The 17,502-nt window shown below is 39.9% G+C and overlaps 1 protein-coding gene across 1 annotated transcript in view; it reads left to right on the top strand.

The window, feature by feature from the left end:
- The window catches only part of LOC133537107 (contactin-5-like), a 125,080-nt gene that overhangs the window by 45,624 nt on the left and 61,954 nt on the right, over nt 1-17,502 (top strand). The window contains exon 8 of the mRNA XM_061877972.1: nt 4,638-4,740. Coding sequence (XP_061733956.1) covers nt 4,638-4,740 — 103 coding nt within the window. The remainder of the gene's footprint in view (nt 1-4,637; nt 4,741-17,502) is intronic.

Raw genomic sequence — 17,502 nt, forward strand, 5'->3', positions numbered from 1 at the left:
ACCACCACACACTACTACACACTACCAAACACCACCCACTACTACACACTACCAAACACCACCACCACACACTACTACACACTACCAAACACCACCACCACAAACTACCACACAATACCAAACACCCACACCACACACTACTACACACTACCAAACACCACCACCACACACTACTACACACTACCAAACACCCCCACTACACACTACCAAACACCACCACCACACACTACTACACACTACCAAACACCACCACCACCACCACACAGTACTACACACTACCAAACACCACCACCACCCACTACTACACACTACCAAACACCACCACTACACACTACCAAACACCCCCACTACACACTACTACACACTACCAAACACCACCACCACCACCACACACTACTACACACTACCAAACACCACCACCACCCACTACTACACACTACCAAACACCACCACCACACACTACTACACACTACCAAACACCACCACCACAAACTACCACACAATACCAAACACCCACACCACACACTACTACACACTACCAAACACCACTACCACACATTACTACACACTACCAAATACCACCACCACACACTACTACACACTACCAAACACCACCACCACACACTACTACACACTACCAAACACCACCACCACCACCACACACTAGTACACACTACCAAACACCACCACCACCCACTACTACACACTACCAAACACCACCACCACACACTACTACACACTACCAAACACCACCACCACAAACTACCACACAATACCAAACACCCACACCACACACTACTACACACTACCAAACACCACCACCACACACTACTACACACTACCAAACACCCCCACTACGCACTACTACACACTACCAAACACCACCACCACACACTACTACACACTACAAAACACCACCACCACACACTACTACACACTACCAAACACCACCACCACCCACTACTACACACTACCAAACACCACCACCACACACTACTACACACTACCAAACACCACCACCACAAACTACCACACAATACCAAACACCCACACCACACACTACTACACACTACCCAAACACCACCACCACACACTACTACACACTACCAAACACCCCCACTACGCACTACTACACACTACCAAACACCACCACCACACACTACTACACACTACAAAACACCACCACCACACACTACTACACACTACCAAACACCACCACCACCCACTACTACACACTACCAAACACCACCACCACACACTACTACACACTACCAAACACCACCACCACAAACTACCACACAATACCAAACACCCACACCACACACTACTACACACTACCAAACACCACTACCACACATTACTACACACTACCAAATACCACCACCACACACTACTACACACTACCAAACACCACCACCACACACTACTACACACTACCAAACACCACCACCACACACTACTACACACTACCAAACACCACCACCACACACTACTACACACTACCACACACCACCACCACACACTACTACACACTACCAAACACCACCACCACACACTACTACACACTACCAAACACCACCACCACACACTACCACACACTACCAAACACCACCACCACACACTACTACACACTACCAAACACCACCACCACCACCACACACTACTACACACTACCAAACACCACCACCACACACTACTACACACTACCCAACACCACCACCACACACTACTACACACTACCAAACACCACCACCACACACCACTACGCACTATCAAACACCCCCACTACACACTACTACGCACTACCAAACACCACCACCACACACTACTACACACTACCAAACACCACCACCACACACTACTACACACTACCAAACACCACCACCACACACTTAAACACACTACCAAACACCACCACCACACATTACTACACACTACCAAATACCACCACTACACACTACTACACACTACCAAACACCACCACCACACACTACTACACACTACCAAACACCACCACACACACTTCACACTACCAAACACCACCACCACACACTACTACACACTACCAAACACCACCACCACCACCACACACTACTACACACTACCAAACACCACCACCACACACTACTACACACTACCAAACACCACCACTACACACTACTACACACCACCAAACACCACCACACACTACTACACACTACCAACACCACCACCACCACACACTGCTACACACTACCAAACACCACCACCACACACTACTACAAACTACCCAACACCACCACCACACACTACTACACACTACCAAACACCACCACCACACACCACTACGCACTATCAAACACCCCCACTACACACTACTACACACTACCAAACACCACCACACACTACTACACACTACCAAACACCACCACACACTACTACACACTACCAAACACCACCACCACACACTTCCAAACACCACCACACACTACTACACACTACCAAACACCACCACCACACACTACTACACACTACCAAACACCACCACCACACACTACTACACACTACCAAACACCCCCACTACACACTACTACACACTACCAAACACCACCACCACACACTACTACACACTACCAAACACCACCACCACACACTACTACACACTACCAAACACCACCACCACCCACTACTACACACTACCAAACACCACCACCACACACTACTACACACTACCAAACACCACCACCACAAACTACCACACAATACCAAACACCCACACCACACACTACTACACACTACCAAACACCACCACCACACACTACTACACACTACCAAACACCCCCACTACACACTACTACACACTACCAAACACCACCACCACACACTACTACACACTACCAAACACCACCACCACCACCACACACTACTACACACTACCAAACACCACCACCACCCACTACTACACACTACCAAACACCACCACCACACACTACTACACACTACCAAACACCACCACCACACACTACTACACACTACTACACACTACCAAACACCACCACCACACACTACTACACACTACCAAACACCACCACCACACACTACTACACACTACCAAACACCACCACCACACACTACTACACACTACCAAACACCACCACCACACACTACTACACACTACCAAACACCACCACACACTACTACACACTACCAAACACCACTACTACACACTTCCCAACACCACCACCACACACTAATACACACTACCAATCACCACCACACACTACTACACACTACCAAACACCACCACCACACACTACTACACACTACCAAACACCACCACCACACACTACTACACACTACCAAACACCACCACCACACACTACTACACACTACCAAACACCACCACCACACACTACTACACACTACCCAACACCACCACCACACACTACTACACACTACCAAGCACCACCACACACTACTACACACTACAAAACACCACCACCACCACACACTGCTACACACTACCAAACACCACCACCACACACTATTACACACTACCCAACACCACCACCACACACTACTACACACTACCAAACACCACCACCACACACCACTACGCACTACCAAACACCCCCACTACACACTACTACGCACTACCAAACACCACCACACACTACTACACACTACCAAACACCACCACCACACACTACTACACACTACCAAACACCCCCACTACACACTACTACGCACTACCAAACACCACCACACACTACTACACACTACCAAACACCACCACACACTACTACACACTACCAAACACCAACACACACTACTACGCACTACCAAACACCACAACTACACACTTCCAAACACCACCACACACTACTACACACTACCAAACACCACCACCACACACTACTACACACTACCAAACACCACCACCACACACTACTACACACTACCAAACACCCCCACTACACACTACTACACACTACCAAACACCACCACCACACACTACTACACACTACCAAACACCACCACACACTACTACACACTACCAAACACCACCACCACACACTACTACACACTACCAAACACCACTACTACACACTACCCAACACCACCACCACACACTAATACACACTACCAATCACCACCACACACTACTACACACTACCAAACACCACCACCACACACTACTACACACTACCAAACACCACCACCACACACTACTACACACTACCAAACACCACCACACACTACTACACACTACCAAACACCACCACCACACACTACTACACACTACCAAACACCACTACTACACACTACCCAACACCACCACCACACACTAATACACACTACCAATCACCACCACACACTACTACACACTACCAAACACCACCACCACACACTACCACACACTACCAAACACCACCATCACACACTACTACACACTACCAAACACCACCACCACACACAACTACACACTACTACACACCAGACAGTGGTCCTCCTCGTGTCCATGAAGTCCAAAGCTGCTTCCTCTGAGTGTGTAATGTTTTGTTGTGAGTTAACACAATCAAAGTTGTGTACTTCTTTACTACTGCAGTGAGTAAGAAGACATGAACGTTGAGATAAATAATCTTCTTCTCCTCCAGGAGTGATGGGAGAATACGAGCCCAAACTGGAAGTCACCTTCCCCTCATCCCAGTCAGCTGCCAAGGGTGTGACCGTCACCCTGGAGTGTTTCGCCCTGGGCAAGTAAGTCAACAAAGTTATTATAAGTCAACACACTTGTAATAAGTCAACAATGTTATTATACGTCAACAAAGATATTATAAGTCAACAAACTTGTAATAAGTCAACAAAGATATATGTATACACAATTGTAAAAAGTCAACGAAGATATTATAAGTAAACAAACTTGTGATAAGTCAACACAGATATTATAATTCAACAAAGTTATTATAAGTCTACAAAGTTATTATAAGTCAACAAAGCGATTATAAGTCAACAAACTTGTAATAAGTCAACAAAGATATATGTATACACAATTGTAATAAGTCAACAAATATATTATAAGTCGACAAACTTATAATAGGTCAACACAGATATTATAAGTCCACAAAGTTATTATAAGTCAACAAAGATATTATAAGTCTACAAACTTGTAATAAGTCAACAAAGATATATGTATACACAACCGTAAAAAGTGAAAGAAGATATTATAAGTAAACAAACTTGTGATAAGTAAACACAGATATTATAAATCGACAAACTTGTAATAAGTCAACACAGATATTATAAGTCAACAACGTTATTATAAGTCAACAAAGATATCATAAGTCAACAAAGCGATTATAAGTCAACAAAGATATTATAAGTCAACAAACTTGTAATAAGTCAACAAATATATATGTGTACACAATTGTAATAAGTCAACAAAGATATTATAAGTCAACAAAGATATTATAAGTCAACAAAGCGATTATAAGTCAAGAAAGATATTATAAGTCAACAAACTTATAATAAGTCAACAAATATATATGTGTACACAATTGTAATAAGTCAACAAAGATATTATAAGTCAATAAAGATATTATAAGTCAACAAAGATATTATAAGCCAACAAACTTGTAATAAGTCAACAAATATATATGTGTACACAATTGTAATAAGTCAACAAAGATATTATAAGTAAACAAACTTGTGATAAGTAAACACAGATATTATAAATCGACAAACTTGTAATAAGTCAACACCGATATTATAAGTCAACAACGTTATTATAAGTCAACAAAGCGATTATAAGTCAATAAAGATATTATAAGTCAACAAACTTGTAATAAGTCAACAAATATATATGTGTACTCAATTGTAATAAGTCAACAAAGATATTATAAGTAAACAAACTTGTGATAAGTAAACACAGATATTATAAATCGACAAACTTGTAATAAGTCAACACAGATATTATAAGTCAACTACGTTATTATAAGTCAACAAAGATATTATAAGTCAACAAAGCGATTATAAGTCAACAAAGATATTATAAGTCAACAAACTTGTAATAAGTCAACAAATATATATGTGTACACAATTGTAATACGTCAACAAAGATATTATAAGTCAACAAACTTGTAATAAGTCAACAAATATATATGTGTACACAATGGTAATAAGTCAACAAAGATATTATAAGTAAACAAACTTGTGATAAGTAAACACAGATATTATAAATCGACAAACTTGTAATAAGTCAACACAGATATATTATGTCAACAAAGCTATTCTATGTCAACAAACTTGTAATAAGTCAACACAGATATTATAAGTCAACAAAGATATTATAAGTCAACAAACTTGTAATAAGTCAACAAAGATATATATATACACAATTGTAATAAGTCAACAAAGATATTATAAGTCGCCAAAGTTATTATAAGTCAACAAAGATATTATAAGTCAACAAACTTGTAATAAGTCAACAAAGATATATGTATACACAATTGTAATAAGTCAACGAAGATTTTATAAGTAAACAAACTTGTGATAAGTAATACAGATATTATAAATCGACAAACTTGTAACAAGTCAACAAAGATAAAGGTAAACAAACTTGTTATAAGTCAACAAAGGTATTACAAGTAAACAAATGTATTAGAAGTAAACAAACTTGTAACAAGTAAAGAAAGATATTAGAGGTAAACGTGCTTGTAATATGTAAACAAAGATATCAGTACATTAACTTGTAATAAGTTGACAAAGATATGATAAGAAAACAAACTTGTAATAATTAAACAAAAATATGAGAAGTAAACAAACTTGTAATAAGTCAACAAAGATATAAGTAAACAAACTTTCTGAGCTGCCATTTTATCGTGGTCGAGGAGTTTGCATGTCCCAATGATTCTAGGAGCTATGTTGTCCGGGGGATTCTATGCCTCCTGGTAGGGTCTCCAGAGACAAACAGATGATGTGTATAAATAAGTAAACACACTTGTAATAGCTGGACAAACAGATTATAAATAAACAAATGTGAAATGATAATAAATGTATAAGTAAACTAAGATATAAGTAAAAAAAAAAAACGGTAAATAACTAAAAACGCATTGTAAGTAACAGAATATATACGTAAACAAAGATATAAGTAAACAAAACTTGTAAAAAAAGTTTAAAAAAATATATATGTAAGCAAACTTGAATAAGCAAACACACTTATGAGTAAAGAAACATATTAGAAGTGTCATGTCTTGTGATCATGTTTTGTTTAGTTATGTTCTGTTTTGCTTAAGACTCCATTGTTTCCTGTTTTTGCACTTCTTTGTTTCCATGTCAACCCATTAATTTTCACCCGTCCGCAAGTCACGCACCTGTTTTCACTAATCATGTAACTATTATTAAAACCGAAAGTTGCCAGGAAGTCAGCCTGGTGACTTTACCTCTGATACACTCTATAGTTATGCTTCTTGCCATGCCACGAAAGTTTTTGTTTCTTTATGCCACAGTTATAGAGTTTTGTTTCATCTTCATCGTTTCTGCCCTTGTGCAAGTTTTTGTTCATTAGCCAAGTTATTGTACTTCCGCCTTGTGCGCGCATTTTGTTCCTTTTTCTATAGCAATTAATAAATATGTCCTTAACATCACGCATTGGCCGCGCCAACTTTCCTTTGCCTTCCGGGAAAACAAACCCCAAAGTTCACGTTTTGACAAGAAGTAAACACACTTATAATAAGTCAACAAATATATAAGTAAACACACTTGTAATAAGTACACAAATATATCAGTAAACTAACAAGTAAACAAAGTTATCAGTAAAAAAAAAGTTGTAAAAAGTTTACATTATATAAGTACGCAAACTTGAATAAGTAAACAAACTTGTAAAAAGTAAGCAAAGATATAAGTAAGCAAATGTGTAATAGGTAAATAAAGATATAAGTAAACAAACTTGTAATAGGAAAACAAAGATATAAACAAACATGCTTGTAATAAGTACACAAATATATCCGTAAACACAATTGTAATAAGTAAAGTCAGATATAAGTAAACAAAATTGTAATAAGTAAAAAGTATAATTACACAAATTTGTAATAACTGGACAAACATTATAAGTAAACAAACTTGTAAAGCACAGCAAACGAACATATTACTGTAACCTATTAGAAAAACATAAAAATAGCATCCTGGGTATGTGGAAAGTTTTGAATTGTTTCATAAAAAAAAAAAAAAAAAATGACACATAAGGAACAGCCAATCTATTGTATAGAAAATAATCAAACTATAAATGACCCTAAAGAAATAACGGATGCTTTTAACACCTTTTTTTGTAAATGTTGGACCTAATGGTAAATGGTAAATGGGTTGTACTTGTATAGGGCTTTTCTAACCCTTTTTAAGGAGCCCAAAGCGCTTTGACAGTATTTCCACATTCACCCATTCACACACACATTCACACACTGATGGCAGGAGCTGCCATGCAAGGCGCTCACCAGGACCCATCAGGAGCAAGGGTGAAGTGTCTTGCCCAAGGACACAACGGACGTGACTAGGATGGTAGAAGGTGGGGATTGAACCAATAACCCTCAGATGGCTGGCACAGCCACTCTACCAACTTTGCCACGCCGTCACTATTTAGCAAATTAAATTGTACAACCTGAAAACAGTGCAAAATTCAACAAACAATTCAAAACATTTTGGAATCGTTTTTTATTTCCCCCGTTCATGAAAGTGAAATCACAACAATCGTAAATTCTCAGATAAACAAGAAGTCAACAGATTGCTGTGACTTGGACTTCTCTGATCGATTAAATTGTTGATTTGATAGCTGTTCCTATATGCAATATTTCTTTTATAAAAGGTGTCTTCCCAAAGAAAATGAAAACGGCAAAAGTCATTCCCATCTTTAAAAGTGGAGATAAGCATCAGTTCACAAACTATAGGCCTATTTCTTTACTCTCACAATTTTCAAAAGTCCTTGAAAAATTATTTGTGTCAACATTAGACAGTTTTATTAATAAGCATCACTTGCTAAGTGAACACCAATACGGTTTTCGATCTAATAGTTCCACTTCCATGGCAGTGAGGGAACTAGTTGATGAGGTAACCACTGCAATTGATAAGGCGGTATAGCTCGGTTGGTAGAGCAGCCGTGCCAGCAACTTGAGGGTTGCAGGTTCGATCCCCGCTTCAGCCATTTTAGTCACTGCCGTTGTGTCCTTGGGCAAGACACTTTACCTACCTGCTCCCAGTGCCATATGTAAAATTTAGATATTGGGTTTCACTATGTAAAGCGCTTTGAGTCACTAGAGAAAAAGCACTATATAAATATAATTCACTTCACTTCCCATAAGAGGGAGTTTGCTGTTGCCGTTTTTATTGACCTGAGCAGGGCCTTTGACACCATCGATCATACTTTACTTTTTAACGAGATGCAGAGGTATGGTGTCAGAGGTCTTGCTCATGATTGGTTGAAAAGTTATCTTGGTGGCAGAGAGCAGTATGTACATTTGAACAATGTAGATACAGATAAAAGGATTATAACTCATGGAGTACCCCAAGGTTCTGTACTGGGACCAAAATTGTTGTTACTGTATATTAAAGAGGAACATCATCACCAAACCTATGCAAGCGTCAATATATACCTTGATGTTGCAGAAAAAAGACCATGTATTTTTTTTAACCGATTTCCGAACTGAATTTTGCCAAATTAAACGCCTTTCTGTTTATCGGTCTTTTAGCGATGACGTCAGAACGTGACGTCACCGAGGTAACACACCCGCCATTTTCATTTTCACATTACAAACACCGGGTCTCAGCTCTGTTATTTTCCATTTTTTCGACTATTTTTTGGAACCTTGGAGACATCATGCCTCGTCGGTGTGTTGTCGGAGGGTGTAACAACACTAACAGGGAGGGATTCAAGTTGCACCACTGGCAAAAAATCTTCCGCCAGACCCCCATTGAATGTACCAGAGTGTCTTCACATTTGACCGGCGATGCTAAGGCAGACATGGCACAGAGATGTATGGATAACCTGCAGATGCATTTGCAACGATTAAGTCAACGAAATCACAAAGGTGAGTTTTGTAGATGTTGTTGACTTATGTGCTAATCACACATATTTGGTCGCGGCATGACTGCCAGCTAATCGATGCTAACATGCTACGCTAATCGATGCTAACATGCTATTTACGCTAGCTGTATGTACATTTGAAACTAGATACCCGCATTTAATGCAAAACAAACACTTACCAATCGACGGATTTAAGTTGCTCCAGTGTCACAAGATGCGAAAGTACTGATCGTTTGGTCCGCACATTTTACCGGCGATGCTAATAAGGCAGCCATGCTATGGGCCACTTCATTAGGTACACCCACGCTATGGCCGAATAGCGTCAATAGCTATTCGCTCAATAGCTTCAATTTCTACTTCAATTTCGTTTTCGCTATCTGCCTCCATACTCCGACCATCTGTTTCAATGCATGCGTAATCTGTTGAATTGCTTAAGCCGCTGAAATCCGAGTCTGAATCCGAGCTAATGTCGCTATATCGTGCTGTGGTAACCGCCATTGTTTGTTTACATTGGCAGCCCTGTATGACGTCACAGGGAAAAGGATAGTGGTTTCGAAGATAGCGAAAATAAGGCACTTCAAAGCTTTATTTAGGGATATTCCGGGACTGGTAAAATTTTGAAAAAAACATCAAAAAATACAACAAGCCACTGGGAACTGATTTTTATTGTTTTTAACCCTTTTGAAATTGTGATAATGTTCCCCTTTAATGATATTTGTAAAATCTTTAAAAAAAAACTCAACCGTATTATTTTTGCTGATGATACAAGTTTTTACTGTTCTGGGCAAGACCTTGACCAACTCCTAGAGACTGTAGAGATTAAACTCCACATACTAAAACAATAGTTTGATGCCAATAAACTATAAATCAACCTAAATGAAACAAAACATATAATTTTTGGAAATAGGAAAAATAACATACAGCGTTATATAAGAATTGATGATATGGAGATAGAAAGGGTGTATTCAATAACATTTTTGAGAATCCATATAGATGATAAATTAAATTGGAAACTGTACATCCATCCATCTTCTTCCGCTTATCTGAGGTCGGGTCGCGGGGGCAACAGCCTAAGCAGGGAAACCCAGACTTCCCTCTCCCCAGCCACTTCGTCTAGCTCTTCCTGGGGGATCCCGAGGCGTTCCCAGGCCAGCCGGGAGACATAGTCTTCCCAACGTGTCCTGGGTCTTCCCCGTGGCCTCCTACCGGTTGGACGTGCCCTAAACACCTCCCTAGGGAGGCGTTCGGGTGTCATCCTGACCAGATACCCGAACCACCTCATCTGGCTCCTCTCGATGTGGAGGAGCAGCGGCTTTACTTTGAGCTCCTTCCGGATGGCAGAGCTTCTCACCCTATCTCTAAGGGAGAGCCCCGCCACACAGCGGAGGAAACTCATTTCGGCCACTTGTACCCGTGATCTTATCCTTTCGGTCATGACCCAAAGCTCATGACCATAGGTGAGGATGGGAACGTAGATCGACCGGTAAATTGAGAGCTTTGCCTTCCGGCTCAGCTCCTTCTTCACTACAACGGATCGGTACAACGTCCACATTACTGTAGACACCACCAGTGAAACTGTACATAAATATACTTAAGACAAAGAGGGCAAAAATTATTGCTATGTTACATAAAATTAAAAACTCTGTAAATCAAAAGGCTTTTAAAGGTCTACTGAAACCCACTACTACCCACCACACAGTCTGATAGTTTATATATCAATGATAAAAAATTAACATTGCAACACATGCCAATACGGCCTTTTTAGTTTACTAAATTACAATTTTAAATTTCCCGCGGAGTTTCTTGTTGAAAACGTCGCGGAATGATGACGCGTGCGCGTGACGTCCCGGGTTTCAGGGGACATATTAGCGCAGCACCACTAGCGGCTAAAAGTCGTCTCTTTTCATCGGGCAAATAAACAGTATTCTGGACATCTGTGTTGCTGAATCTTTTGCAATTTGTTCAATTAATATTGGAGAAGTCACAGTAGAAAGATGGAGGTGGGAAGCTTTAGCCTTTAGCCACACAAACACGGTGTTTCCTTGCTTTAAATTCCCGGAGGTGAAACTTTACTATGGATCAGAGCGGTCAAGCGAACATGGTTCCCGACCACTTCTCAAGCGGCAGGTTTCGGTGAGAAAATTGTGGTAAAATGTGGCCTCTTACCGGAGATCAGCCGAGCTTGCGCCGTCCATGCAGCTGCCGTCGACTTCCCTCAGACACTGGCGTCAAGACACCCGTGGACACACCCCTTCGACTATCAGGTACTATTTAACTCACTAAAACACTAGCAACACAATAGAAAGATAAGGGATTTCCCAGAATTATCCTAGTAAATGTGTCTAAAAACATCTGAATCCGTCCCAATGCAATCGCCTTTTTTTTTTTTTTTTTTTGTAGTCCTTCGCTGTCAATGTCATCATCCTCGCTCAAATTAATGGGGAAATTGTCATTTTCTCGGTCCTTATAGCTCTTGCCACTGGAGGCTCCCATTATAAACAATGTGAGGACTTGAGGAACCCTCACCCTTGTGACGTCATCGTCTGCGACTTCCGGTACAGGCAAGGCTTTTTTATCAGCACCAAAAATTGCGAACTTTATCGTGGATGTTCTCTACTAAATCCTTTCAGCAAAAATATGGCAATATCGCGAAATGATCAAGTATGACACATAGAATGGACCTGCTATCCCCGTTTAAATAAGAAAATCTCATTTCAGTAGGCCTTTAACATGTTATATAATTCTTTCATACTCCCATATCATTACTATTGTGTTGAAATCTGGGGTAACAATTATAAATCAAACATCAACTCTATACTCTTACTTCAAAAGAAAGCGATTAAAATTGTAAATGATGCCAATTATCATGACCATACCAATGCTCTGTTCATTAAATTAAAAGCATTAAAACTGCACGATCTTGTTGACCTTAATACTACAATTGTGACTTATGAAGCTCATAACCACATGCTGCCTGAGTGTCTACAGGTGAGCTTCAAACCCAGAGTGAATCCCTGTGACCTCAGAGGTTCAGCTTTCTTTCAGAAAGCAAAAATAAGAACAAGCTTAAAGAGTAGATGTGTTTCTGTCAGGGGGGTTCAACTGTGGAACAGCTTGGATTATTCCTTAAAATGTTCCAGTTCCATTCACACATTTAAATAACACTTTAAGACCAATGTCTTGAAAAAAATATATCACTCTTGAATCAACATTGTAGTTCATATTATGATTAATGTTAATTTAAACTAAATGTGGGATATAATAATAATGGAGGTATATTTGTTTGTATATATAGTATATAATTGGTGCAAAGATTTAATAGGTGTGCAAGGATATTTCACATGTCTTTACTGTGTATATAATTGAACTCCGTTCATGTTGTGTATAATACGTATTCATAATGTTGTGCGTAGGACATTTCATAATTTTCGGAAGTTCATTTCAATTTGTACTTGATATTGTTTATAGGGTTAGGCGCAATAAGTGTTCAACTTCAGACTAAACCCTTTTGGTCTGCAACATTTTCATTTTCAATCTACGAATGTACAACTGTTTGTTTATTTTGTTGACCATTGACCGAAGAACAATAATAATAATAAAAAAAAGTAATAAGTCAAAAAAGATTTAAGTAAACCAAATTGTAATAACTAAACAAAGATATAAGTAAAAACAAAGATATAAGTAAAAACACTTAACAGAGATATAAGTAAACAAACTTGTAAAAAGTAAAAAAAAAAAAAAAAGGTATAAGTCAGCAAACTTTAATAAGTAAACAAACTTGTAAACTGTCACGTACTGAGAAGGGAAGGAGGCAACAACCAAGACTGAACTGCGGTTTACAAGGTTTATTGAAACCTTTGATGAAGTATTACCAGGGTTTGTTGTCTGTGAGTGTTGGATGGATCTCTCCTCGAATCAAGGGGGCAAGGCGAAGAGGCAGTCCGTAAGAAGGCAAGCAGTCGAGGGCAGGAGAGTGGCAGCGTGGTCCGTGTCCGAGCAGGGGTCGAGGATCGCGGAAGGCAGTCAGAGATCCGGATGGATGACGTGAGGCAGGACACGATCACAGACGGTGGGGAAGAAAGACACTGTGGGACACACAAGGGACATGAACTAGGGAACAAGCAAGACATGAACTACGGAACAAGGAAGAGCACTGAGAAGGCGAGCAAAGCACAAGGGAGGAGATGGCAGACGTCATGCTTACTGGGAAGATGAGCGAAGTTCTGTCAAATGTTCCTTGGGTCCACTGGTCTTTATGCTGCTCCCTCTCATTAGGTCCAGGTGCGCTGATCCGTGATTGCCTCAGCGCGAGCAGGGATGTCTGGGCGTGCTGCCAGCGGAGGTGCTGGCAGACCCAGCTGCCGGGGAAAAGCGGATTTGAGCCGGTGCCGTGACATAAACAAAGATATAAGTAAACAAACTTGTAAAAAGTTAAAAAAGATATCAGTAAGCAAACTTTAAAAAGTAAACAAACTTATAATATGTTGTGACAGGTCTCCAGCCGCCGTGGTGTGGGTAGCATGAACCATCGATACATGATGCACGGTAGCAGGTTTGACTCTCGTTTATTATTTCCGCAAACAAGTTTTTGTTCCAGTCGGAACAAAAACTCGTCGCGGCGCACCTTTCGGTGGTCGGTGGCTGTGTCTTCAGCGGGGGCTCATCTCGCTCCTGGTCACTCTCGTCGTCTTCGTCTTCGGTTGTTTCTTCTCCTATTTCTGCCTCGATTGCTCCTCCTTCTCCCCTTTTAAACTGCAGGAGAAGATGCAGGGATTGAGAGCAGGTGTGTCGTTTACGCACCTGACTCGGATTGCTGCAGCGTCGCTCCAAGTGCGCCCCGCCTCTCTGTTCCGCTACATACTCAGCCTCCTGGCCGCCATCTCGGGTAGGACCATGATTTGTCCTATCCCGCTGTCGGCCCGTTGGCTCCGCCTCTCCACAATGTTAACAAATATAAGAGCAAACAAACTTGTAATGAGTAAACAAAGATTCTAAGTGAACAAAGTTGTAATCAGTAAACAAAGATATGAGTAAAGAAGCTTGTAGTAAGTACACACAGATATAGGTAAACAAATGTTTAATAGGTAAACAAAGATATTATAAGTAAACAAACTTGTAATAGGCAAACAAAGATATCACTAAACAAAGTAGTAATAAGTAAACAAAGATATAAGTACACAAACTTGTAATAAGTACACACAGATACAAATAATCAAATGTGTAATAGGTAAACAAAGATATAATATGTGAATAAACTTGTAATAAGTAAAAAAATATATCAGTAAACTAAGTAGTAATAAGTAAACAAAGAAATAAGTAAACAAACTTGTAATAATTTCATAAAGTTATAAGTAAACAAACTTGTAATAAGTAAACAAACATGTAATAAATAAATTATATTAGTAGACACACTTGTAAAAAGTAAACAGAAATATAATTGAACAAACTTATAATAAGTGTAAAAACATGTAATAAGTAAAATATATAGGTAGACAAACTTGTAACACGCACACAAGTAAAGAGACTTGTAATAAGTAAAATATATAAGTAGACAGACTTGTAATAAGTAAACAAAAATATAAGTAAACAAACTTAAAATAAGTATACAAATGTGTACTAAGTAAAATGTATAAGTAGACAAACTTAATGAGTAAACTAAAATATAAGTAAACAAACTCGTAATAATTATACAAATGTGTAATGAGTAAAATATATAATTAAACAAACTTGTAATAAGTAAACAAACTTGTAAAAAGTAAACAAACTTGTAATGAATAAAATACATAAGTAGACAAACTTGTAACAAGTAAACAAAAATATATGTAAGCACACTTATAATAAGTACACAAAGATATAAGTAAACAAACTTATAATAAGTAGACTAAAATATAATTAAACACACTTGTAATAGGTAAACAAATATATAAGTAAACATAGATATAGGTGGACAAACTTGTAATAAGTAAACAAATATATAAGTAAAACAAATGTGTAATGAGTAAACAAAGATATAAGTAAACACACTTGTAATTAGTAAACAAAGATGTAAGTAAACACAGGTTTACGAAGCAAAAACAAACTATCCCCAAGTCCAAGTCGTGACATATATATATATATATATATATATATATATATATATATATATATATATATATGTTGTGACATATGTATATATATATATATATATATATATATATATATATACATATATATATATATACATACAGTATATATATATATATATGTCACGACTTGGACTTGGGGATAGTTTGTTTTCCTAATGCAAAGGGAAATTGGCACGAGCGAGACGTGAATGTGAGTACATATTTATTTATTACTAACACTAACAAACTACAACAAAAGACAAACAAATGGCGCGCACAATGGCGGAGAACAAACTTGACTACTGAAAACAAAACTTAACAACTGTGACATAACTAAACCAAAAAATTACTTGACATGAGCAGGAGGGAATAAACAGCATGACTTGGCATGAATCAGGTTGAGGGATATGTAAAGTTGCCAGGCTAACTTCCTGGCAACTTCTGGTTTAAATAATTTATGATGATTGAAAACAGGTGCATGACATGGGGATAGGGGCATGACATGAGGGCAAGGTGAAAATCAATGAGTTGGCATGGTAACAAAGAAAACAAGGAAGGGCCGGAACAGGAACTGAGTGTCCAAAAAATAAAACCAAACATGACAAAAACAAAACCTGATCCCAAGGGCGTGAAATAGCCCCCCCGTCAAGGACAGATCCCAGATGTCCCAAAAAAAGAAACTATGATCAAGAGTCATGGGAGGGCGGAAAGGAGACATGGCGGTGGGTCGCCGGACCACGTGTCCCCGTATCCGCCGGGGCAGAGTTAGGTGGCCGCGACGCGTAGAGGCCCGCTGCACCTGACGAGGTGGGCGACCCGGGAAGGGCCATATCCGTGGCCAACAAGAAGATCGGCACACCTGGGATGGTGGACAACCAGGTAACAGCGACAGCCGTGGCCGACAAGGAGGTCGGCGCCCTTGGCGTGGCGAACGACCAAGTAGTGGCCACATACGTGGCCGACAAGGAGGCGGACGCATCGTCATCGTGGCAGGCGGAGAAGCTTGGCATGGTGCATGCACTGATACCTGTTGTGGTGCAGGCACTGGGGCCCGGCATGGTGCAGGCACTGGAGCTTGGCGTGGTGCAGGCACTGGGTCCCGGCGTGGTGCAGTCACTGGAGCTTGGTGTGTTGCAGGCACTGGAGCTTGGCGTGGTGCAGGCACTGGAGCTTGGTGTGGTGCAGGCACTGGAGCTTGGCGTGGACTTGGTGCTAGCCTTGGACTTGGACTTAGTGCTAGCCTTGGACTTGGTGCTAGCCTTGGACTTGGACTTGGTGCTAACCTTGGACTTGGACTTGGTGTAGGTCGTGGTGCTAGCTTTGGAGCAGCAACAGGTGCTAGCTGTG

The sequence above is a fragment of the Nerophis ophidion genome, linkage group LG18, assembly GCF_033978795.1.
Source record: "Nerophis ophidion isolate RoL-2023_Sa linkage group LG18, RoL_Noph_v1.0, whole genome shotgun sequence".
Taxonomy (NCBI): domain Eukaryota; kingdom Metazoa; phylum Chordata; class Actinopteri; order Syngnathiformes; family Syngnathidae; genus Nerophis; species Nerophis ophidion.